Genomic DNA, 24,600 nt, shown 5'->3' with positions numbered 1-24,600 from the left:
CCCTGGCTGGAGAGCAAGGGCAGACTCCAGGGCCCCGGCCCAGCCCCCGTGCTGCAGGGGAGGCGGGCGGGTGGTGGGGCAGTGTCTGGGCCGGCCGGTTCTCCAGCCTGTCTGGGCACTCTGGGCCCCTCAGGAGGGGCCCTGGCACTGCTGCCCGTGGGTGCTCGAGCTGGGGAAGCTTCCCCGCTCCACTGCAGGGGGAACCCCTGGCTGAGCGGCAGAAAGACCTTCTAGGACGGCCTGGCAGTTACTGCAGTGGGGCTGGGGGTGGAGTGGGGCTCCGGCTTCAGCCTCCCACCATCCCATCCATCCCTCCTTTCTCCATCCTTCCTTCCATCCGTCACTCTTCCCCGCTGCCCACTGGGCCCAGGCACGGTGCTGGCTACTGGAAGGACCCATTGCCCTCCGGGAACAGCTGCTGGGGCAGGAGAAGCAAAGCAAACGACCCCCACGCTCTGCAAGTGGACCCAGCAGGCTGAACTCCGAAGGGCTGGTGGGACTTTGCTGGGCCAGGGCAATTCCAGGGGGCAGAAGAGGGTGGGCATGGCCAGAGCTGCAGGGTGTGCAGAGGGGGATGGGGGGAGGCTGCAGGGGGCAGGAGGAGGGCTGGTGACTTGCTCCCGTGAGCCCCTGGGCCCCGGCATAGAGCGGGATGATGACGGTGGCACCTGCCTCACCGGCTGGTGGGAACCACCAGTGAGATGGCTTGTGTCTGAAGCACACAGTGGTGCTCACTCGATGTCCACTGTTCTTGGCGGTCACCCCTGCAGTGACGTGGCACCTGGGAGAGTTCTGAGCCTGTGAGTGACACGTGCACCTGACTGGGGCCCACTGTGTCCCTCACCTATTCCGAGAGAAACCGGACTAAGCCAGAGGCAAAACCCTCAGGTGTGTGTGTGTGGGGGGCAGTCATTTAAATGAGTGAGGGGGGTGCAGCGTGAGGCTGCAGGGAATGGCGGGGACTGCGGTGCAGGGGGTGTCTGTGCCCCATCCCAGGGAGCAGCCGTGGCCGTGGGGGGAGTGCGAGCCCAGGGTGGGCAGAGGTGTTGATTGCTCAAGAGGGAAACCCACGCTTGGACGGGGAAACTTCCCATTACTAATAATAGCAACGCATTAAATGAGCCAGAGCTAATGCTGCTGTTGGCAGACGCTGCCGCGAGCACTGGGTGACTTGTGCTGTAGGCACAGGGAAGCCGGAAGGGCTGTGAGCAGGGAAGCAGCCCCCATCCCGGCCCAGGGAGCCATCGAGCCCTGTGTCTGGCGTCCCGCCCCTCCCTCCCCAGGCCTGGGTTCTCCTGTGTACAGCGGGAGGCCAGACCCCCCCTGACATTCCCAGGAGCGGCCTGCGGGGAGATAGGGGCCCTAACGAGGCCCCAGCTCAGCGCTATCTTGCAGGAGGTGCCAGGGAGTCTGGGGGAGCCCAGCCGGCCAGACGGGGTCTGCTCTGTGTCTGGGGATGGCAGGGCCTGCCGGAGGTGGCTCTTAGAGCTGGTGTCAGTGAGGGCCTGGCTCCTGCCTTCTAGCTCCTGGGGGTCAAAGGGCAGCACTTGCAGCCTTTTCTGGGGCCAACTTCCTGTTTGGGAGAGAAAACAGAAGGACCCCTGGCAGGAAATGGCCCTCTTCCCGAAGCCCTGTTTTGAAAGAGCCGTGGAGGGGGAGTCCCCAGGGCTGTCTCCCTCGCTCCTTCCCGCTTGGAGCCCAGGAGGGGACCTGGGGCCTCTTTGCCATGGCAGCAAACCCCACCCACTAGCACCTTTAGTTTAGGCTTGGCAGCTGGAACATTCTCTGTGCCATGTTTACCAGCTCCCAGCTGGGCTCCTGGGCCTGCCTCTCTGCTCTCCTCGCCCCCAGGGTCCTGGTGCTCTGGGACCGGCACTGTGGCCTGAGGGGTCTCAGGGTCTCTCGTGACTAGGCCACACCAACAAAGTCATTAGTGTAGCTCCCCACCCCTGGCCCCTTTATCAACTCAATTTAACTCCTCTTTGCTACCAGGCTCTGGCCTTTCCTTGCACACCCCCAGGCACAGGGAGCTCATCATCTTATGCATTCTGGAACAATTCTGACAACGCTTCCTTCCGCAGAAAGCAGGCCCTGATGCTGAGACTTCGTCTAAAACATCTCATCAGAAGAGCAGGTGCCCGGAATGCCACCTGGACTGTCAAAGATCAAAAGTATACACTATCTTATTTCTAATAACAGTTTCCATCAGATTTAACATAAACCTGCTGCTTATACGTGGTTTAGAAATTAAACATCAAAAGTAAAATTAACCTGTAATTCCACTACCTGGAGCAGGGCTGGGGGAAAGATCAAAGGGCTCACCATGTATTGTATCCACACCTACCTCTGGGTAAACCCATCAATCACCTGAACGTCATCACCTGTGCCCAGCTGGCAAGTACCCCGCTCCAGGGCACACCTGCAGGTATTTTAATAATAACTATCCTTTACTGAGCTCTGGATCAACTTCTTCTTATGACAGCTCTACGAGACATCTGCACTTATAGATGGAAAGTTGAGGCTCAGAGGAGGTAACTTCCCCGCAGTTGCACAGCCATAAGGGGCAGAGATTTGAATCCATCACGTGCCAGAACTGAAGTCTCCTCTTCTCCAGATTAGACACCCACTGTACCTTCTCCTTCCTTGTCACAGGAGCTGGATTCCAGACCGCTCAGAAACTAGATGTTCATTCATTCATTCTTTCAGACGTTCTTTAAGTCACTCAATATTCCTGAGCTCTGGTTTAGTATCAGGTGCAGGCTGACACTGTCCCCCACACCCTCTGCCCACATCTGCCATGTTTTTAGGACTCTGACCCAAGAACTGGAATTCCATTTATTACAAAAGACTGGGTTCGTCACACTGTATTATGAACAGCCCCTGCCGGACCTTCAAGGCCTAGAGAGGCAGCCTGGATTGGGGCCCAGCAATCCTCCCCCGACATGGCCCTTGCATGAAGTCTTGGGTGGGCGCAGCTGCCTGGGGTGAGCTTTGCGGTGGTCCTGTATTTATAAAACCTAATGGGTCCAAGGCCCCTGGGCACATATATAATATACACACATATATATAGAACACAAGCTTCCCTTCCTCGGGGCGTTGGCAGGGCAGGACTGCTGGTGCCCTCCCTGGGAGAGACGAAGTCATCCGTGGCAGGGAGCAGGGTCTGGTCCCAGGGCAGGCATCAGTTCAAGTGACCAGGTGACGGGTCAGCCTGGACCCCGGGGGGTCCTGTCCTGTCCAGCCCTGAGAGGCTCTAGGCCACCTGGATTTGCAAGTCCTCATCCTCGTCCAGGTCGCTGGCTCCATCCCCGGCCTCCTCAGCGCCAAAGCGAGCACCACGGATCTTCCCGAAAAGGGGTGCGTTCTGCTGCTGCCGGCGGAGCCTGTGGGTGGGGGGTGACAGGTCAGAGCGGGAGCCTGGCCCTGCGCCTCCCGGCTAATGTCGCTGCAGCTGGCGCTGACAGCAGCTCAAGGCTCCCCACGCTCCCCCGCTGCCAGGCAGCACGTGAGGCCTTTTGCCACATTACCTGGCACCATCCTCACGGAGGGCCCTTTTATGAAGGAGACGCTATTACCACGCCCACTTCACAGACAGGGAAACTGAGGCCCAGAGAAGCGGAGTAATGGCCCAAAGTCAGCCCAGGGAGTAGGGCTGGGCTCTGAACCGAGGCGGCTGGCTCTGGAGAGGGCCAGGGACTTAGAGAGGTGAAGGAGTCACCCTGTTGGGTCACCCTGCTGGGATTTGAACCCAAGCCTGGCTCCAAGAACACAGGCAGCAAGGGTTTAGTGGCAGCAGTGGTGGTGGCGGGGGGTGGCCTGAGCCCCTGCATCCCTGCATCAGTGAGAGTGCTCAGCCCTGGTTCTTCCTCACATTAAAATTCCTACAGCCAAAATTTACGAGGCAAACTTGGACTCGAAGAGCAGCGGGGGAGGAAGTGCCCATCCCTGGCCTCCCCCGCCAGCCGGGCGGAGCGGCAGCCCTTCCTGGAAGGCCTGAATTATTAACACGCGGGGAGGGGCGCAGGGGGGGCCTCCATTACGGCCCGGTGATTTAGTGAGCTGTCCCCGGAGCATTAAAGCACGAAAAGTTAGAAAATAAAACAACGCGGTGTGATGAAAGCGCTTCAGAGGCTGAGCAGAGCCCGCCTGCCCATTTTGGGAGTTTACGCTCCTGAAGAAATGCCACCGGGGCTGCAGGAAGGCCCCAAGCTGAGTGGCCCTGGAGGGGTGCATGCTGCCGGCCAGAGTGGGCAGAGCCAGCCGGACACTGAACCTGACCTGGACACACACCTGCGCCCCCACACAGCACGGTGGCCGTGGTCCCAGGCGTGGCTCAGGGCTCCACTGGCTGTGCTCTGAAGCACACGGCGGCACATAGTAAATGCTCAATAAATAAGGGCTCGAATGGCTGACGGCCAGCGGGTAATCCTGCCTGGCCACCCAGCAGCTGTGTGGCCATGGAAGGACCTACTTTTTAGGCCTTCGTTTCCTCATCTGCTAGTTCCCTGGGGAAAAATCTCTCCCCTTTCCTTTCTCTCACAGAAGCAGCACAATATCGAACCCCCCGGGGTGGTAGTAACAGTGGTAACAGCGGCAACTGACGATTATTTATTATGTGCCGGGTGCTCTGATGAATGTGGATCAGCTCATTTAATTCTCACCACAAGAGTTGAGAGCTAACATCGTCCCCATTTCACAGATGAGGAAACTGACACAGAGAAGTTAAGTAAGTGTCCCAGCATCACACAGCCACCAAGTGCAGAGCCAGGCTTAGGCTTCCCACCACCCAGGCAGAGCCCGGAAGCCTCCATTCCATGAAATAAGAGAAGGTAAGTGTGTGCTTGGCCAGGGTCACTGCCAGCTGTGGAGCAGAGAGGGGCTTGGACTTGAAGTTTTCTGACATCTTGCTCTAGGGGACGTGCAGACAGAGGGTGTGATGCATGAGTCCTGGGAGAGGGATGGGGCGGGGGAGGGAGGCAGAGTGTGCTGGGCGTGTCCGGCGCGTCCCCCAGAGGTTGATGGGTTGGCCTGCAGTTGTGGGGGGGCCTCCATGACTCCCTGCCATCCAGGGTCACCCCAGCCCAGTGACCCTGGGGATGCTCATTCTTCTTGTCAAGGACCCCCCAAGCTCCGCTGGGCCTACCCACTGCCCCACGCCTTGGGCCTGCCCTCCCTGCCGCCCTTCCTGCCTTCCCACCGCTCAGCAGCCCGCCCGCTAGAAGAGACAGTTCCGTGGCCTGACTTCCTGCACCCCCTTCCCTGGTTTCCTGGCTCTGGCCCTTCCTGCTGGGAGCAGACAGGATTCTGGCCCCAGGGCTCCCGGATCTCTTCCTTCTCTGTCTTCCCCTTTGGCCCTGGTTCGGGGCTCCCGACTGGAGGTCTCCCCAGGCTGGAAGTCGCCCTGCACCCGCACCATGAATCCTCTCCCGCCCCGGGCCCACCTGGACTGCAGGTGCTCCACCTGCACCTGCAGGTTCTCGCTCTGCTCCGTCTGCTCGTCCAGCGACCGCTGCAGCTTGCGCGCCTGGTTGTGGGCCTCATCCAACTGCGGGCGAGCAGGGCCAAGGGCGTGAGGGTCACCTTGGGCTGGGCAGCCTGGCTGCCACCACCCAGGGCCAGTCACTCCTACCGTCCCTCTCCGGGAATGTGCTTTTCCAACAGTGCCTGGTCCTCGAGATCCAGACCGAGGCTCACCTCCTCCAGGGACACCTCCCTTCTGTTCCTCTCCATCCCTGTTGTCCCCCCTTCCAAATCTACCCATCCTCCAGTGCCCTGCCACCTGTCTGCCCATCCATCCTCATCAGTCTGTCATGTGACTACTCGTCCTTGGAGATGCTCATCTGCCCACAGAGACACCAAACCACCCACGCACCACTCATCAATCTACCCGGCGCCGATCCAGCCTCCACCCCACCTTCCTGCTCTCCCAGGCCCCCCTATGCCGCATCAGTCGGCCTTCGTTCCCTCTGTCCATTCACTCTTCCACCCACTGACGGCGGTCCCTCCATCTGTCCACTGTCGTCTACCCATCCAGCCATTCATCTGCTCACACATCCACCGTCCATTCATTCATCCTTCCCCGCCCTCCCTGTCCCATCCGTCCGTCCACCCATTCCTTCATCTGTCTGTTCCTCCATCCACGGAAACCTCCTGCTGTCCTTTCCCTCCACTCGACCACCCACACACGCACCCACGCGTCCCGCTATCAATCCGTCCTCCATGCGTCTACCTTGTCCGCCCAGTTTTCTTCCAGTCCTCCCACCCGCGCGTCTGTCCTGCCATCCATCTGTTGTCCACCTACCTGCACTACCCTGGGCACCTCCTGAGACCCAGGCTCATGCCCGGCACTGGGGACCCAGCACGGAGTCACCCGGGAGGGCTTGCAGCCCCCGCTCCTCCTGGCGTGAGGCCCGCGGCCGCCTGGGCCCCCCCTGTGGCCCTCACCTCGTCCTCGGCCTGGGCCAGCTCCTTCTTGAGCTCCTCCACCCGCAGCCGCAGCTTCTTCACCTCCGCCTCGTGCTGCTCCACCCGCCGGTTGGCGTGTGCCAACTCCGCCACCTTCTCCTGGAATTGCTTCTTCAGCTTGCCATGCACGTGCTTCAGGTCTGCCAGCTCCTGCAGGGCGCAGACACGGGTGGGAGGGGCTCAGCGCCAGTCTGGGCACCATGCCGGGGAGTCCCGTGGGGACAGGCAGTTCGAGGGGTGCTGGTGTCTCTTCTCCACTCTGTCCACCTGCCGTCTGCAACACCAGTGTTAGAGGTTGCGCCGAGCAGCTGGCGGCTGCAGGGGCCTCCTAGTGAGGACAGAGGACTGGGTGGGTAGAACCAGCGGCTCCAGCTGGGATGCGTGACTTTGGGATCCTTACTCGGTGTGCCCTGGGGATGTCCAGTGGGCTGGTGGAGCTGAGGTCAGGGTTTCAGGGAGGGATGGGGTCTGGAATCTTCCGTGCTACACACATGGCATTTAGAGCCCTGGGGTCTGGGGAGGAATGGAACTGGGGAGCGTGTGTCAGAGTGGCTGGCATGAGGATGAGCAACCAGGAAAGGAGATGCCCATCCCTGAGCTCTGCAAGTTCTCTGAGACTCAGTTTTCACATCTGTAAAATGGGAGCATGTACCATCTAAAGGTCTCCTGAATGCACCCTTTGCTCCATTTCCACCAACCACAGCCTGGTCCAGGTCTCCATGTTCTCTTGTTGCCCAGGGAACGACCTCCCTCCCCATCCTCCATCCACACAGCAGCCAGTAAGTGCTGGGGACAGCAACCTGCTCACTCCCCCTCCTGCTTTCAACTCTTCTGAGCTGGCCCACCGCTCCTGCCTCCAGTGTTCCCCTGCTCACTCCCCTCTGGCTACACTGGCCTCCTTGTTCCTCCTAAGCTCCATGTCCCTCCCACCATGGACATTTAGTCATGCTATTCCCAAACTCTGTCCTCTTCCCCAAATCCATTCACCGCCAGGTAACATCTGCTTTTCCTGGAGACCTCAGCCCAAAGGTCACTGCCTCCGGGAATCCTTTCTAGGACCCTGGGCCTAAGCCAGGTCCCCTGGTATCTCCCCTTCCCGCTGGCAAGGACGGAGCTATGTGACAGGTATGGGTCTGTGTGACGTAGAGTCCCATGTGCACGTCCCTGAGCGAGCCATCAGCTCCACTGCGGGGAGGCCACATCTATCTGTTCACAGACCTAGAATGGGGCCTGGCACACAGTGGGTGCTCAATACATGCAGCTACTATAATCACCGACTGGTCTGGCACACAGTGGGTGCTCAATAAATGTGGCTACTGTAATTATCACCAGGCCTGGCACACAGTAGGTGCTGTGCTCTGGCCGGTGGGGAGGTGGCCGCCCAGCTCTGGCCACTCCGCTCACCGCCCCACCTTGTTTTTCTCGAAGAGCGCGGCCTGGCTGGCCCGCAGGTCGCAGTCCAGCGCGCTGGCTGTCTGCCGCCGCCGCCGGGCCAGCGCCTCCTCCAGGTCCCCGACCTGTGCCCGCAGCTTCTTGTTCTCCCGCTCCAGGCCCAGCTTCTCCGTCTCCAGCCGCTCCCGGCGGCCCCACTCGGCTGCGTTCTCCGCCTGCAGCCGCTCCATCTGCAACGGGGCAGGGCAGAGTGAGGACTCCCCGGGGAGGGGCCCCCCCGGAGGGCCCGGCTGGAGGCCCCGCCACCGCCTGCAGCCATTTTTGGCTCCAGGAAGCAGACCCAGCTGCAGCAGCTATAATTAAGCCGGGCTTACTGCACGGTGCGCAGGATGTGAGGGAGCGAGGCCCCCCCTGCAGACTGGGGCATCCTTGCGAGGACCTGGCCCCCCTCAGCTCGGGCTGGTTCCTGCCCCTTCTCCTAGTGACCTGTGGATGGAGGCAGGGCCCCGGCACTCCCACGCCCCAGGCCCCGCCGGTCCCGCCAGCTGTCCCACCTCGCCCCTCAGCTCAGCCATCTTCCTGTCCATGCTGGAGCGCGCCCCCAGCTCGTCCTCCAAGTCCTCGGACATGCGGCCCAGCTCGTCCTGGTGCGCCTCCTTCAGGATGCTGAGCTGCAAGACACAGCCCTGCCGCTCACATGGGAACCGCCGGGACACACCCCAGAGCGGGCACGGGGGGGCGGGCACAGGAGTGCTCAGCAGGAGCAGGGCAGGGCCCACGTGGGGTGGCACCAGGTATTCGGAACAGACCCTGAACCTGACCACGCCACCGCTTCCAATGACTCCCACCTCCCGCCTCAGCCCAGGTGGCCTGCCCTTTGCTGCTCCCGGCCCCTGTCGACTCGTTGTCCACAACAGTAGCCCTCATTGGGCTTTTAGAAAAGATAAATTCAAACATATACACTGCTCTCCCCAGAAGCCCCTTTGATGGCTCCCAGGTGCCTTAGGATAAAGCCCAACTCCTCTCTGGTCTCACAACACCCTGCACAATTGGACCCCTGCCCACCTGTCCTCATCCTCATCTCCCACCTCTTTCCTCTGAGCTCACTGTGCATCAACCACAGTGGACTCCCTCCCATTCCTCAAATACACCAAGTTCCAGACCACCACAGGGCCTTTGCACATGCAGTTCCTGCTCAGTTCCCTCTGCCCTGGAACATTCTCTTTTTCTGTTTCTTTTGTTTTTGAGATAGGGTCTCACTCTGTCACCTAGGCAAGAGTATAGGAGCATTGTCATAGCTCACTGCAGCCTCAAATTCCTGGACTCAAGTGATCTTCTTGCCCCAGCCTCCTGAGTAGCTGGGACTACAGGTGCACACCAACATGCCCAGCCAATTTTTCTATTTTTTTTTCAGCGATGGGGTCTCACTATGTTGCCTAGGCTCGTCTCAAACTCCTGGCTTCAGGTGATTCTCCTGCCTCAGCCTCCCAGAGTGCTGGGATTACAGGTGTGAGCCACCCTGCCTGGCCCTGGAACACTTTCTGAGGTGTTCTGCAGGACTGGCTACTACACTGCTCTTTTGGGTTTTCGTCAAATGATTACACTTTGCAATTTGCAAACAGGTTCCTGGACACAGTCCCCAAAGATGCGGATTCAGGAGGGGGTGGGGTGGGGTCTGGGAATCTGTATTTCAGGACATTTCCTAAGAGATTCTAACGTAAGACCCTCTCGGTCCCTTCCCGGACGGTTTCAGGCTCTGAGGTCCGCGATCTCCCACCCTCTGGAAACCCAGCGGATCCAGCTCGGCTTTCCCTGGGCGGCTGCGCCCTCTGGTGGCCACTGAGGCCGGCTCAGGAGGCAACAGTGTAGCCCAGCCTGCCCTGACCCCCGCACTGCAGTGGCGGACTTCTCTCTCTGGAGCCTCAGTTTCCTCATCTGTAAGATGGGGACGTGAGGACCCAGCTCCCTCGACTGCCGCAGGGCTTCAGTGACACCTGGGACATGCCAGGCACCCAGTGAATGGCACATCCAGACTTCTCCCCTTCATCCTGGCCTCACCTCCTACTGCTCTGCAGCCGCAGTGGCCTGTCCTGTCTCCCGCACACACGGGGCTTGTTGATGCCTCAGGACCTTTGCACGTGCTGTGCCTTCTGCCAGAACCCTGTCCCAGGATCTTCTCAGGGACGGCTCCTGCTAGCCCCTTTCGGTTTTGCCTCAAATGTCACCTTCTTAGAGAGTCCTTTCCTGACCCACCACTCCATTTCTCATTCTGTTTTGACTCCTTCAAAACTCATGAATTTATCTGCCTGGTCACAGTCGGTCTTCTCTGCCCATGGTCCCCACAAGGTGAACTCCTGAAGGCAGGGGCCTGGCCTACCTAGCGCTCAGGACAATTGTTGAATGAATGAATGGACAAATGAAAGAATGAATGAATTCCATTTTTCTCTCTCCCATCCCCACTGCTGAAACTCAACAGTGTGATACTGCCACCTCCAGGGAGCCCTCGGGGTCTCCAGGACTCACCTGCTTGAGCATCTCCTGCTTGGTCTTGCTCAGCTCCTCGTACTTGATCTTCCACTGGCTGAGCTCCCCCTCCAGCTTCTCAATGTTCCTGCTCAGGGCCAGTTTGTCTCTGGGCAGGGGACAGGGAGGGACAGACAGGGGGGTGAGCCCGCTGGGGCCCTCTGCTTGGAGTCCTCACGAGTGGCCCTGCGTGCTCTCTGCACCCGTCAAGCTCACGTCTAAAGTCCCTGCCTCGGCGTTCAGGCCCCGATACCCCACGCTGCAGCAAGCACCCTGGTTCTGCATTTCTCCCGGAGCTGCACCCCTCGCCCACATGCAGGGACCCAGCCCACAGTGTCGGGAGGTGATCAGGGCTCCGGAGCACTGGTCATTTCCAGGCCAGTGCCTCCCTCCCGCTGGACCCAGGCTCATCTGCCAAAGGCCACCCTGTTCCTATCTGCGTTACACACTGCGGTTCCCTGTGAGGCCTGAACACACAGTTCTGCAGTTAGAAAAGCTGGAAAACACCGTCCAGTGACGCTCGGAGGGAGGGTCCCCTCTTGCCATCACCACTGTGTGGGATCCCCACGTTCTCCCTTGACCACCCTGTACTCTGCCTTGAACATGGATGAGGCACCACAGGTAACAAGCATGGTGACTGGCCGCAGCATACAGTAGGTGCTCAATGATGGCAGAGTTTAGCATTACCCTCCAGCACGCTGTGCTTCATGACCCCACACTGCCAGCAAGGGGTTCTCAGAGGGGACAATGCCATGCGGTAGGAGGTATGTTGGAAATTCCTGGGGACGTTTTTAGCCATCACGATTAGGGGGCAGCTGTGCCCGACTCCCTGCGACGCCCACAGCGTCCTGCCCATCAGGGACGTATCCTGCACGCTGTTTAATGCACACCTGTCTGGACATTGCCGGGGTGGAAAGAGTCTGAGCCTAGAACCACATTCTGATTTACACAGAAAGTATTTTTTCCACTAACATACACCGAATTTTCCAGAAATGGAATAAATTGGGGGAAGACTACACTTTTCTTTGTTCGGTTACCAAAGGCTGTCCATCTCGGGAAATCGCATCACACAGTGACACTACCTGCATATTTGAGGTGCCAGCCCCACACACCTGCACGAGCTGCCTTCACAGCCGTCCCGCAGGGTGACTTAAATGAGCGAATACACGTGAGCCCTGAACACGGCGTCTAACTCAGTGTGTGGCTGTGTCTGCAGTCACGATCACCATCCCTACCACTCCGGACAAAGGCACCTGCTTCTCACCGCTTCATTACGTCCCCTGGAGGAGCTATCCCCAAACGCTTCCGTATCACCATGTGCACATTTTATTACAAATCATTTCGTTTCTGCTTTATATTTCAGTTAGTGCTTTAGGGTGATTTTTTGTATGTTTGGCTTAAACAGCAGAAATTTATTCTCTCACAGTTTGGGAGGTTAGAAGTCCAAGATCAAGGTAAGGTGTCAGCAGAGACGGTTCCCTGTGAGAGGGAGTCCGTGCCAGGCCTCTCCCCTGGTTTCTGGCGGTTGGCTGCCCACCTTTGGCGCTCCTTGGCCAGAGAAGCAGCGACGCCTGTAGAAGCATCACCCTGACCTCAGCCTGCATCTTCACAAGGGCATTATGTTGACTTAAAAAAAAATCAACCATGTGTTGATCTGATTTAAATCAACAAAAATCATACGGGTAGATAGGTCATACTATCTATGTATTGAAATTCTGGACAGGAAGTTGCAGAATGTTCATTTTAATCAGGCTTGTGCCCTCTAAACTGCCCTGATCAAGGTCGCTGGTGACCTCCACGTTCTGAATCCAAGGGTCAGTGCTCTGTCCTCTCCTTACTGACCAGCAGATGACTCTGTCCTCCCTGAGACCGCATCTCATGGTTCCCTGTCCCCGCACCTCGGTGGCCTCCTCCCATCTCCTTTGCACTCCCCTGCATGAACCTGGCACCCTCGGCTCCATCCTCTGACCTCTTCCCCCCCATACCTGCTCCTCTGCCCTGGCTCAGGGCTTTCAAAATCATCTGCTTTATTGATGACTGTTGCGTTTTTACCTTCAGCCCCAAACTGTCTCATCACTCCAGACTCATTCATGTCCCCAACTGCCTCCCTGCCACCTCCAACCCCAAACTCCCAGCTGCAACTCCCCAAATTCCCGGTCCCCCTTCCTTGCTTTCACCCTGCCCGCGGCCCTCGCCCCGACTAGAACGCAGGCTCCAGGAAGGCAGGGGCTTCTGTCTTGAGCCTAAATAGGACCTGCCACCTTTGAGAGTCTCACACCCCGTGACACTGATTTGCACTCTGGGATGCTGAGGGTGCCCCAGTGTGGCCTGGCCCAGCCCCGGGCCCCCGCCCGCCTGCCGACACTCACTCTCGCTCCTTGAGCAGCACCTTCTGGGACTCATCCAGCCGCAGCCGCAGGGCGGTCAGCTTGGAGGCCTCCTCCTCAGTGGTGGCTGTGTCCTCCCAGGGCAGCCGGCTGCGCTCCTGGCGGCCCGAGCTGCTCCTTGGGCCCCCGGCCCCAACACTGCGTGCCTCCCAGCAGCCCTCGGGCTCCTCCGGTCTGCTCTTCAGAAGGCTCTCCACCAGCTCCAGCTCCTGCGGGGACCAAGGGGGAGGCTGGACCGGTGACCTTCCTGATGACCTCTCCCAGGCCCTGGGTCTGGGATCAGCTCGCTGGGTAACCTTCGTCAAGTCAAACAATGTCTCTGGGCCCCAGCTTCCTCTTCTGCTGGCTGCCTCTCCATCTCTGGACAGGGAGGACACGCCCTGCTCGGGGCCTCCCCTTTCACCTCCTGGAACTGCACCGAGGCAGCCATCAAGGCCCCCTGTGTCCTGGAAGATTCCCCAGGAGAGGTGGTGAGCTCCCTGTCAGTGGAAGTATACAAAGATATCATGGGACACTGGTGGGAATGAATGTTGACACAGGGATTCCCATGACGGCTTATGACTACATTCCCTCAAAAGGAATTCTAACTCTCAGATCCTATTTTTCAGGGACAAATACTAACCACGGAGACTGGGGACATGGTAAAGCAGCACCTGTGAGTAGAACCAGCTCCCAGGCAGGAAGCAGTGGGGGATTATTAACCCAGTGCCGAGCCTGCTTCCTTCCTGCCAGCCTCCCCTTCCCTTCTGCCCCTCTGGCCTGCCCCTGCCTGTCCCCAAGACCTGTCCCTAACACAAACCAATGAGGACTGTGGCCCCTGTTCTAGTTTCTCCCACAGCCTTTCCAGATGCGTCTGGGGCAGCCCCTTGCCAGTCTGGGCCTTGGTTTCCCTATATGGACTGGGGTGGTGGCCGGATAACGTTCCACCCCTCAGCTGTGACCGAACTGGGTTATCATCTTATGCCTCCCCCCAAATTCAAGTTGAACGAATGAATGGATTCAGCCATTACTAATCGGGCTAACTTCAGGCAAGTTTTTGGATCCCTTTGCAGATCCGAGGGCCGATTCCTTGCTCCTGTTGACTTCTCAGGTGTGGGAGTGGAGGGACCACCAGAACCCGGACTCCCTGCCCTGGGGTCTCGGGAAGGGAGAGGGCCTGCGCACTGCAGGGGGCGGAGCCCGACCTGGAGGAGCGAAACCTCGGGGGGGGGGGGCGGGGGAGGGGTCAGGCCCTGACTGGCTCCTGCCCGGGCCAATCAGCCCCGCCCACTTCGCGACGCGAGCGCGCAGGCCCCGCCCCGCCGCGCACCTGGCTGCCCGGCGGCCGCTCCGACCCGACGTCGCGCACCGGCTCCTGCTCGGGCTCGGGCTCCGGCTCGGGGCCGTCGCGCGGCTGGTCCGCGGCCCCGCGGGCGCCCCGCAGCCGCGCCAGCTCGCGGCCCCGCGCCTCGCACTCGCCCTGCGCCTCCTGGCGCTCGCGCCGCGCGCCCGCCAGCTCCTTGGTGAGCGCGTCCAGGCGCTGGCGCAGCTGCCGCACCTCCTCGCGCGCGCGGTTGCGCTCGGCGCGCACCTTGCTCCACTTCTCGCGCCAGTTGGCCGTGCAGTCCGACCACCAGCGCATGGTCTTCTCCATCTGCGCCGCCCGCGCCCGCGCCTCCTCCAGCTCCCGCAGCCGCAGCTCCTCGCGGCTCTCCCAGTCGCCGTCCGCCAGCAGCGCGGCCGGGGCCGCCAGGGGCAGCGCGGGCGGCGGCCCCGGCGAGGGCGTGCCGCTGGGCGGCGTGGGCGGCAGCGAGTCGGCCGGGCCCATGCGCTCCGGCGACGGGCTGCCCAGGATGGTCAGGAGGCTGCCCTTGGACAGCTGCGGGGACTCGGCCAGCCGGGGACTCGGCCCGTGGCTCATGGTGCTGCCGGGCGCGCCCTGGGCTCCAACCGGCGGCCGGGCTCAGGGGCGGCCTGCGGGACGCGCGGCGGACGCGATACCACTGTGCATGACGGCACCGCGACCCCCTTCTCTCCGGGCTGAGGACGCCTCTTGGGACCTGCAGGAGAACACAATCGTTATTAGGCTGTCACCGCCCTCAGTCCATAACATCAGCCGTGCGGTGGCCGGACAAGGAACAGCAAGGGCAAAGGCTGGGCTGGTGAGCAGGAGCCCGATGGGCCTCCTCGCCGGTCTAGGCCCAGCTCTGTCACCAACCTCAGGTAAGCCACTGTCCCTTTCTGGGCCTCAGTTTCCCCACCTGTAGAATAGGGATAGGGTGAAGAAGACCAGTGCTGCTTAGTCAGGACGTCCTGGACATTTGCTTAAAGTGCAGTTCCTAGGCCCCACCCCCCAGAGAGTCAAGTTCAGTAGGTGTGGGGCCGGGAATTTGCGTTTTAATGGTTTGGGACATTTGTGCATTCCGTTTTGCCTTCTTGTTACGCCTTCTTACCAACCGCAGTACGACCGCAGTTCCATAAACAGATGAGTACATCCCGAGTTCAATATCGCCTGCACAAAGCCATCCACCCAGGCTCTCCAGCTCCAGGCTCCAGTTCCCCGTAGGCCCCTGACACCCTGAGAGATCCCCGGCAGGCTGTGTCCTCTCTGTGACTCAGTCTCTGCCTGTGCAAGGAGGTGGCTGGCCTTGGGGACATGTGTGTCCACTGACGTCTGTGCACATAGAGTCACATCAGCAACGCACGCATCCCATGCACAGGAACACGGATGCAAAGTCACATGGGTGGACACAAGACACACAGGCAACTACACAGACGCGCCTGAAGACACACACACGCCAGAACACCGACAAGGCACAAAGATGACGCTCATCCCTAAGAGAAGCAGATACACACACTCACTCACACACACAGACACTCACACTCACTTTCCTGGCTCAGCTCCACGTGGAGAAGCTCTTGGAAAAGACAAACAATGTGGCGCCTGTGGGGGACGGGGGAGGAGGAGGCAGGAAACCCCGGTGCCAGCCAGCAGCCCCGCCAGAGCTGTGCTGGGAATGGGGGCCTGGCCCCTGTCTGCTGGGCCCTTCCTACACCCCCTAAACTAGGAGCATGGCTGGGCAGGGAGGGACCATCCTCTTGCCTCTGGGAGCTGCCAGGCCTGGCACAGGGCTTGGCCGGGAGAGGGCGGCTGCCTCCTTCCAAGAATCCTAGGCCTGTTCCGCACAGGCAGGGCAGGCGCCACCCAGGCCCCTAATGGCTTCCAGGCACCTTCGCTAAAGGCAGGATTGGGGGCTCCAGACTCAACTCCTGTTCCCCTTCCCAGCCACCTGGTTGGGTCCTTCCTGGGGGCTGGAGGAGGAGGAAGGGGGGCATCGGGAGCAGGGAGGCCCAGGGTCCCCCGAGGGTGTGTGCACATGTGTGTGGCAGGGGTGAGGGTGCCGGTCCTCAGGGTGGTTGTGGGGAGAAGCCCACCCCTCCGCACACCAGGAATGCTGCACACCCACGGAGACCCAAGAGCAGCCAGACCCTGCGTAGCAACGCCTCTCCCCACCCCCACCCCGCTAACATAACACAGCCTTGGGGACACGCGCTCACCGAGAGACAGGCGCAACACAGAGGCATAGCTCCCAGATGCAGAGACAGGCTCCAGCCACCCTCCTGCCTGCCCCTTCCCCACTGGGCTCAGTGCCTTCTTCCCACGGGTGGCCTTCTGATTCCCCCAGGGTGTCACTGCCCGTCCTCCCGTCCCCGCCCCGCAAGGAGCAGGTCAGGATAGGACCAGCCACCACAGGCCCCAGGGAGCCTTCCCCACCCCACCGTCCCCTCTCCTGCCTCCCAACGGCCAGACGGGTTTATTCTTGCTTAGGCCTCTGGGTTTCTGTTCATTCCCCTCATTTTCCCTCTCAGACTCCAGAGTCCCCATCCATCTTCAAGCTCAGATGCCACCATCTCCAGGAAATGCCTTGATTGCCCCAGCCCCACCCTCACCCAGGGAGCAGAGCCCTGCAACCTCCCAGGGCCAGACCTGGCCAGCTCCCCTCTCTCTTCTTGCAGCACAGGCTGTCTCCAACCCAGGTGGGACACTTGTGCCACCCAGAGCTTCTAGGATGGGCCCTGCATATGGTAATTGCTTTAAGCTGGCTGGTGGGGTGGAGAGAAGGGTGAACTGTGACCCGGCATCCCCTTAGCTGGGCATCAGTGCTGAGCAGAACCCAACGCTCCTGAACCCCGGCCCCACAGCTATGCCCACTGGTGGCTCGCTCCAGGACAGAAACAAGAATGTTTTGATCTCTCACCACAGGCTAGGCCCTCATCAGCCCTGCCCACAGAAAGTGGCCAGTGGTTCCTGTTGCTTGGGGACTTGTCTGGAATGTCTCTCCCTCTTTCTTCCTTCATCACCAAACTCCTACACATCCTTCAAGACCCACTCTAGTGTTCCCTCCCGTAGGAAGCCTTCCCCAACCTCTGTGCAGAGTCTGTTAGTTCTCCTAAAGCACTAGGAGTGCTTGTTCTGCAGCAATGGCCACACTGTGAAGTGCACGAGGGCATCTTTGTCTAGGTGGCTGTCACCACAGGGCCCAGCATACAGCAGATGCACAATGGCAGTTGGACAGATGCTACCGTTAGGGCTACTCTTGTGACCACAGAGAGTTTGGGAAGGTCGAGCCATCCTAAGGATCAGGAGTCAGTCTGTGGCCAGGCTCCGAGACAGGTAGATATCTGAGTCTGTCTGTGGACAGGGTCAAAGTCAGAGGTCATCCTGTGGTCAGGACAGGGGTCCTGCTTCTTGCCTGAGGAAGCCTAAATGACCCACAGGGGGACAACCATGCGTTTTGTCCTTAGCATGTGTGGATGGGTCTCTCCATATCCACCAAGAGGAATGAGCAATGCTCAATGAGGCCTGGATGGGGGCCAGGGGAAGGGATGGGGGGCCCAGTGGCCCACCTGTACCCCCCAGCTCAGAAACCTGTATGTCCTTCCAGAACCTTTCAGGTGGGGCTCTGGGTTGCGCCCATGGCCACAGGCCTGGCTGCGGCAGGGAGCAGAGCCCAGTGGGAAACCACAGAGGACAGCCTGATTGGATAAGTGCAGGGCCCACGGCTGGTCAGCCCACAGACTGCGGGCACCTGTCCCACTGACCTGCTGCCTGGGCTCCAGCCGCTGGACCTCCAGGAGAGGGCTGGGGGAAAGGGAGGGACCAAGGGTGGGCCTCCAGGCTGGACCTGAGACCAGAGGTAGGCACCCCTGGCCTGTTCCCAGGGACCCCATCTCAGACTGAGGAGCCACAAAGATATCCCAGGGCATTAATCTGAACTCCTTTCTTTACAGATGGGCCAGCGGAGGCCCAGAGGGACAGCTACTTGTCCCCATCCACACAGTGGAGCAGCAGCAAAGCCAGGCGGGGAGCTGGAGCCCTGGGATAGGATGCCTCCCCTCCTGAGGCCTGCCTGCCTGAGGGGAACCTACAAGATGGGGTCCTCAGGCACCAGGCCAAGTGGACAAGCACAGCTGCGATCCGAGGGGGTGGGAGACGGGCCCACCCCGGCCCCAGCCCTCTCAGCAGTTCCTTGAACTGTTCACCCGTGTACAGCAAACATCCCACTAGTCCCAGCTCTGCCACTGCCCTGCTGTGTGGTATCCGCAAGTCCTTGCCCTCTCTGGGCCTCAGTTTCCCTGCCTGTAGGGTGGGGAGAGGCACTAAAAAGATTCCTGAAAGCTCTGTCCAACAGGTGGGCAGACCCTGTGCCAACCTACCCCAACCCCCACAACAGTCCTATTAGAGTTGGGGCGGGAAGCTGGACAAAACTCTCACTCAAAGTAGAGAAACTAAAGCCCGGGCCCTGAGTCACTTTAGTCCTCACTTAGTCGCCCCCTCCCAGGCACCCGGCCCTGCGAGCAGCCCAGCTCCCCCTAGCGGCGGGCGAAGCCCCCCACCGCCAAAACCGGCCTGCGCCGCGCGGCCCCCATTGGTGGCCGCCGCGGGGCTGGGCGGTGCACTGTGTTCCGATTGGCCAGCGCCGCCGTCCGTCCCACACTCGCCATGGTGACCACGTTGGGTCCCCCGGGAGAGTTCCAAATTCCGCCCCCGCCCGCCGGCCCCCTCCCGTCCGGCCCGGGCCCGCCGCGTTCCGCAGGCGTCTCCCCCTCCCCCTGGTGTCGCCGCGGCCCCTCCTCACCCCAGGCCTGGGGCCCCGGGAGGTGGGGGAGTCCGGGGAGGGCGCTGGAAAGTTCTGTTCCGAGTTTGGGGGTTGCTGCGGGCGCCCCTACTGCTCCCTGCCCCTCCAGCACGCCCCAAACTTAACCCCTTCCTTCCCGCGGAAGGCTGTCGGCCCGGAGCGAGTTCCCGGGCCGCGGGGGCTTCCTGCCCCCCGCACGGCCGCCCCCGCTCACCTCGGGCAGGGACCGGCGGGCTCCGGACGTCCGACCCGCCGCGGCCGGGCGGAGCGGGCACGGCGCTGGCTGCGGTCGCCGGAGGGACGAGAGGGCCACGGAGTCTCCTCCTCTCTCCCGGAGGGAGGGGAAGGAGGGCAGGCGGCGGGGCGGGGGCGGCGGGGCCCCCGGCACGAGCGCGGTCGGCGGCCCCGCTGTGACCCGGCTGGCCGGGCTGCCGGGGTGGGGACACCCGCCTGATTTCGGGACGAGGGCGCAGGCCGGGGCGGCGGGCTCTGCCGGAGAACGGGCCGGACCCAGACGGAGGCCCCACCCCCGTGGAGGGGACGAGGGTGGGGGGACGGAAGGCAGGGTCGAGGGCCCCGCAGGGCTCGGCTTTCCCGCCTCAGGTTTCCCGAGCGCCAGCGCCGTACTGGGCACCGCGGGTCCGGGCGCAGCACGTGGGGCGCGCTTGCCAGCTCTTCACTTTTGTTACCTGCATTCACCCTAGTGCCAGCTCTGCCACCGAGGGACGTGGGCCAAGCCTGTGCCCGCATTGGGCCTCAGTTTCCCCTTTTGTACAACAAGAGGGTTGCCAAGAGCGACTTCACGCCTCTTAAGAAGGCAGAGGGTGGAGGGGGGACCTGGCCCTGCCAGCGGAGACTCTTCCCCACCCCCACCCTCCCGCCGCAATGCTAGGGGAGTTGGTGGCCCGGCCAGTTACGGTAACGCGCCCTCTGTGTGCCCAGCCGTTTAGGGGTTTCCTCTCTCTTGGGGGTTAGGGTGTCTGCGGTCTTGGTGGAGAAGGGAGGACAGGCTTTGGGAGGGTCTCTCCCCACCACATCCTGTTGCCTGAAGTGAATCTACTTTAAAAGAGGACCAAAAATTCACAAAGTTGGAGGGAACCCGGATGGATTGGGATTTTACGTAGAAAAAGAAACTAAAAATTATAAAGATAAATTAGTTTTATCCCAGGATTAACGATATTTAGATTATGATTGCAACCATGCTTGCCTTAGAATAAACGAAGAATGAATCAGATGTTAGTATTTGAAGACTTTTTGTTTCTCCTGACAAAGTTGAGTATGTAGCATCCTTTCCTTCTGAATCATTTTTTTGCAAATATTTTGCAGACCCGAGGGTCACTGTGAATCCTTTGGTAGTCCACCGATTCTTTTGGGAAAGTCTCGCTCGCTTCCCTAGCCGATGTTCTCTCTCTCTGTGGTTAGCGGCGGCTCCATTTCTCCGGTGTTGCTTCCTGCGACTTCGCAAAATCCCACACTTCTCGCAAGTTTGCAGTTTCACTTGTGGATTGATTTGCTCCGTGTGGTTGAACGTTGACAGCATGTGATAATAAGCTAGAGACAGATTTTGGAGGTGATGTGTGGGGTTGAGTACTCAGGACGAGGATATCCCCATTTTAAAGCTGGGGAAAGGAAAGCTCAGGGTGTCCCAGCCAGTTAGTGACAGCCTTGGACCAGGAGCCCAGAGCTCTTGCCTGGGGTTTTGGAGGTAGGGCATAGGGCTAGAGAAGGTGGCAGAGGCTGACTTGATGGTGTACCTAAACTCCAGCTATGACCTCATCAGGGTTGGGCCCTCTGTCCTAAAGGAGGAAGTGATAAATGCTTTCCTGGGGGCGTTTCTTGCAGAGAAGGGGAGCCACCTGCTCGTGGAACCAAGATGGCTGCTGGCCGTAGCCTTGGCAGCTTGCATGCGTTACCTCAGTTTTACAGCCACACAATTGGCTAAGCGTTCTGTTTTGGCTTTTTTTTTTGGAGACAGGGTCTCACTCTGTTCCCCAGGCTGGAATCCAGTGATCCCATCATAGCTCACTGCAGCCTTGAACTCCTGGGCTCATGCAATCCTCCCATCTCAGACTCCCAAAGTGCTGGGATTATAGGCGTGAACCACCACACCCGGCCTGGAGTGAATGTTATTACCACCATTCTTAGTGAGGAAAGTGAAGATCAGAAGTCAAGGGACTGGCCCAGGGTCATGCTGGGAGGTCTCAGACCCCAGATCTGACTCTCAATTTTACCACTGTCACCTCTGTTCCTAAAACTACACCTCCAGCCACCTCTCGAATGCCATGCTGATCTCGTGTCAGCCTCCCCTTGGCCTTGGCAGGGCTGCTCTCCCCCAAAACCCCAGAACAGTGGAGTTTTTGACTGAGTTTGTGTTAGTATTTCCCACATTTCAGCAGTTCTCTCTCCTGTACCACTGCCAGCACTTTTTGCCACAAACACGTAGCAGTTGTCTCCTTATTACTTAGCATTTTTCTTTAAATCATTTTGCTTTTTAGAACATGAGTGTTTTTTAAGGGATTATTTCATGTTTCTAGGGTAAACAGAAAATCTGTATCACTTGCCACAGATAGAAGAAAATGAAAAAAATTAGTATGCAAACAAAACGATGTTATTAAAATCTAGCTAGAAATGGTCTCTGTTAAAAAGAGACATAATTTGTACACCCATGTTCGTAGTAGCGTTATTCACAATAGGCAGAAGTCGGAAGCCGCCCAGGTATCCCTCGACTGGTGATTGGATACACAAAATGTGGTGTGTACATACAGTGTACTATTGTTCAGCCTTACAAAGGAAGGGAATTCTGACACATACTACAACATGGATGAACCTTGAAGACGTCGTGTTAAATGAAATAAGCCAGTCACAAAAGGACAAATACCGTATTTGATTCTACTTATATGCGGCATCTAGAATAGTCAAATTCATAGAACCAGGCAGTAGAACAGTGGTTGCCGGGGGCTAGGGGGAGGAGGGAGGGGAAGTTTTATTTAATCGGAACAGAGTTTCACTTTGGGAAGATGGAACAGGTTTTGGAGATGGGTGGTGGTGATATTTGCACAATAATTGTGAATGTACTTAATGCCACTGAACTGTATACTTAAAAATGGTTAAAACGCTAAATTTATCGTATATATTTTAGCACAATAAGGAAATTAGAAAATCATTTTCTTGTTTTTGATGTCTAACAAAAGGTTGATAATTGAAAAAAAGGGGGGGGGGACATAAGTCAGTGTTAGGGGCGAAAACAGTTTACCCCTAAACCAAAGCTTCTGCTGGACACAACCAAGGTTGAGAAAGACTTGAAAAGTGATTTTTTCATGGTGTGACTCAGTTTATCTAAAGTCCTGTTGGGGTCCCACTTACAGTCCTGTTGCAGCTCAGCAGGGTGAGCAGCCCCCACAAGCACACCCCACTCTGGCTGGTGTGCAGCCCTGCTCCCTGCCTGGGGTCTGGATTGCACGGGGTTAGACAGTGCGGGCACTAGGGAGCCGCTGCTGGCTTTTGAGCAGGGGAGTGTCTTGGCAGGGGGTTCCAGGATCTGGAGTGCAAAGCTGGGTAACTGGCATCCCCAACTGAGGCAGGGTACCGCGAGGCTGGTACAGACCCCGGCTGGGAAATAGAGGGGCTTTGGGGTAGGCAGGGTCTCCTTCTGTGTCCTGAGAGCAGCCGCCTGGGCTCAAATACAGCGTGAGGAAGGAGGTAGCTGGCCATGCAGTATTAGAGGTCATGGCTGAAGAAAACAAAAGTACAGAGAAGCACAAGTCGCCCGGTGGGAGTGTGGCCAGGGAGTCAGCATGCAGGTGCACCGGTGTCTCTGCAAAGCCTTCGCACCACAGTGGGTGTTGGGGGGGCCGGCTGCCCTCCAAGGAACAGTTGTCCTCCCGCTTCCTGCAGAGGCCACCTGTGCTACCTGTGGGATGTGATAAGGACAGAAAGGAGGGAACCATGTTAGGACCTGTCTGGTTTCTCTCTTTTGCTGCATCCCCACCTGACCCCCAGGGGTAGTAGAGCACATTGTCGAGTTGCAATTTCCCCAGGGAATCGGGATGGGGCCCAGGCAAGAGAGGCACCCTGTCTACCCGCTACCAACACACACACACACACACACACACACACACACACACACACACACACAGAGTCACCCTCCCCCTTTCCCTTAGGGGTCTGTGAGGGTGGCACAGGACAGGCTGACCCAGACCCCTGGCTCAAGGAGAAACCGGCCGGCTTTCCAGCCCCACTGTTCTGGCCATGTTTTCTGAACTCGGCTGCCAGGGAAACCCTTTCCCAGAGGGCTCTGCCGCTGAGTAACTTGAAGCCAGGCCCTGGTCCTCTCTGGACTTCAGGCTCCTCATCTGTGAAACAGGACAGCTTTATAGAGCGCTTCCAGTGACTTTGCCAGCCTTACCTTTTATAAGTACCCCATGTGGTGGTACTGTCACTATCTCCATTTTGCAAAGGGAAAATAGGTTCAGAGAGTGCAAGTTACTTGCCCCAAGTCACCCAGCCAGTAAGTGGCTTGGGACTTGAAAGGCAGTCTGACCCAGCCCTTGCCTAAGGTCCCATTGATTGTCAGGTCATGTGGGGACCATTCTCCCTTTTCTACAATGGGGAAACTGAGGCCCAGAGAGGTGCATATCTTGCCCGAGGGTGCAGAGCTGAGGTGGTGCCACCTTGCCCAGTCCTCGAGCGCCTCCACAGAGGTGTAGCTGCCCCGAGAAGGGCTGCGGGCCCTGGGGAGGTGAGATCAAGGGGTGACCTGGGCATGGCCTTCAGCTCAGGAAGCAAAGAGGCTTCGGTGAAAGAAGAAGCGAAGTGAGAGCGTGGTGTGTGGGCTTAGGGTGAAGGGAGCAGAGAGAAGTGGCGTGTGGGTGTGGGGTGAAGAGAGAGGCTGTCTGCAACCTGGCGCCTCCTGACTTCCTCTTCCTCCTGCAGAAGGAGCAGGACTTCAGCGGAGACAGCAGCTGAGACGGCGGTGGCCAGCTCGCAGGTCAGTCCCCTCTGGGCCTCTCCTCCCTGCCCCGCTGCCCCTCAGCTCTCTGTTCCTATCCACGGGCCCCCCAGTGGGCACTAGGCATGCCTCTGCCCAGACGGGCACTGGGCACGGGTCTGGGGACATCCCAGGAGCAGCAAGCTGGGAACCTACCCTCATGCCCTTTCTGGGTGGCAACTCCAGATCTGGGGCCATGTAGCAATCTGTGTTTTTGGAAGAAGAGGCAATTTAAATTAAGGAGTGGTTAGGCATTGGGTCCAAATCTTAGCTGCCCTATGTGTCCTGGAGCAAGTTACTGGACCTTTCTTTTTTGGACCTCAGTTTCCTCATCTGTAAAATGGGCCTAGTCCAGTAACCTGCACCTTGGGTTGACTGTCAGATGCCCAGTATGGGGCCTGGCATAGGGTTTGTGCTTGGCAAACCAGAGCCGGTGCATTTCTTCTCAGAGCAACCTGGATTGGAGTCTGGGGACACCGTGTCTCAGGGAAATGGCCCTGGTTCTTCCTTGGTCACAGACCCCCTGTTGGGCTTTGGCGTGGCCTCCCATTCTCCACCTGTGAAATGGGGCCAATGATAGCATCTCTTAGGGCTTGTTTGCAGGGATCACAGATTCATTCCTCACCCAGGCTAGGGGGAGGCCAGGGGTGGGGGCTCCAGGCTGCGGTTGGCAGAGGCAGCTGTCTCGTGGGGCAGGTGGGGGCAGGTGGGGCCCTGTGCAGAAGCA

The 24,600-nt window shown here is 59.0% G+C and overlaps 2 protein-coding genes across 6 annotated transcripts in view; one reads left to right on the top strand and one right to left on the bottom strand.

Annotated features, from left to right (window-relative positions):
• Positions 1 to 2,821: 2,821 nt before the first annotated feature.
• CCDC102A (coiled-coil domain containing 102A) lies at positions 2,822 to 14,800 on the bottom strand. Its single transcript, XM_045533634.1, has 8 exons — positions 14,077 to 14,800; positions 12,750 to 12,976; positions 10,381 to 10,489; positions 8,412 to 8,528; positions 7,878 to 8,087; positions 6,445 to 6,615; positions 5,442 to 5,545; positions 2,822 to 3,383 (listed from the first exon to the last, which is right to left on the bottom strand). The coding sequence occupies exons 1-8, from the start codon at positions 14,665 to 14,667 to the stop codon at positions 3,254 to 3,256; spliced, it is 1,659 nt and encodes a 552-aa protein (XP_045389590.1). The 5' UTR covers positions 14,668 to 14,800; the 3' UTR covers positions 2,822 to 3,253.
• ADGRG5 (adhesion G protein-coupled receptor G5) overlaps positions 14,744 to 24,600 on the top strand; it is a 28,452-nt gene continuing 18,595 nt past the window's right edge. For 3 of the 5 annotated variants that reach the window (XM_045533636.1, XM_045533635.1, XM_045533637.1), the window contains exons 1-2: positions 14,936 to 14,969; positions 23,819 to 23,873. The gene's annotated coding sequence lies outside the window, so the exon portion shown is untranslated. Of the gene's footprint in view, positions 14,970 to 23,818; positions 23,874 to 24,600 lie in introns of all 5 variants that reach the window. The other 2 variants (XM_045533640.1, XM_045533639.1) reach the window with 2 other exon arrangements.

The sequence above is a fragment of the Lemur catta genome, chromosome 20 (assembly GCF_020740605.2).
Source record: "Lemur catta isolate mLemCat1 chromosome 20, mLemCat1.pri, whole genome shotgun sequence".
Taxonomy (NCBI): Eukaryota; Metazoa; Chordata; class Mammalia; order Primates; family Lemuridae; genus Lemur; species Lemur catta.
The sequence above is the reverse complement of the archived record's forward strand: the minus strand, read 5'-3'. Positions and strand labels throughout refer to the sequence as shown.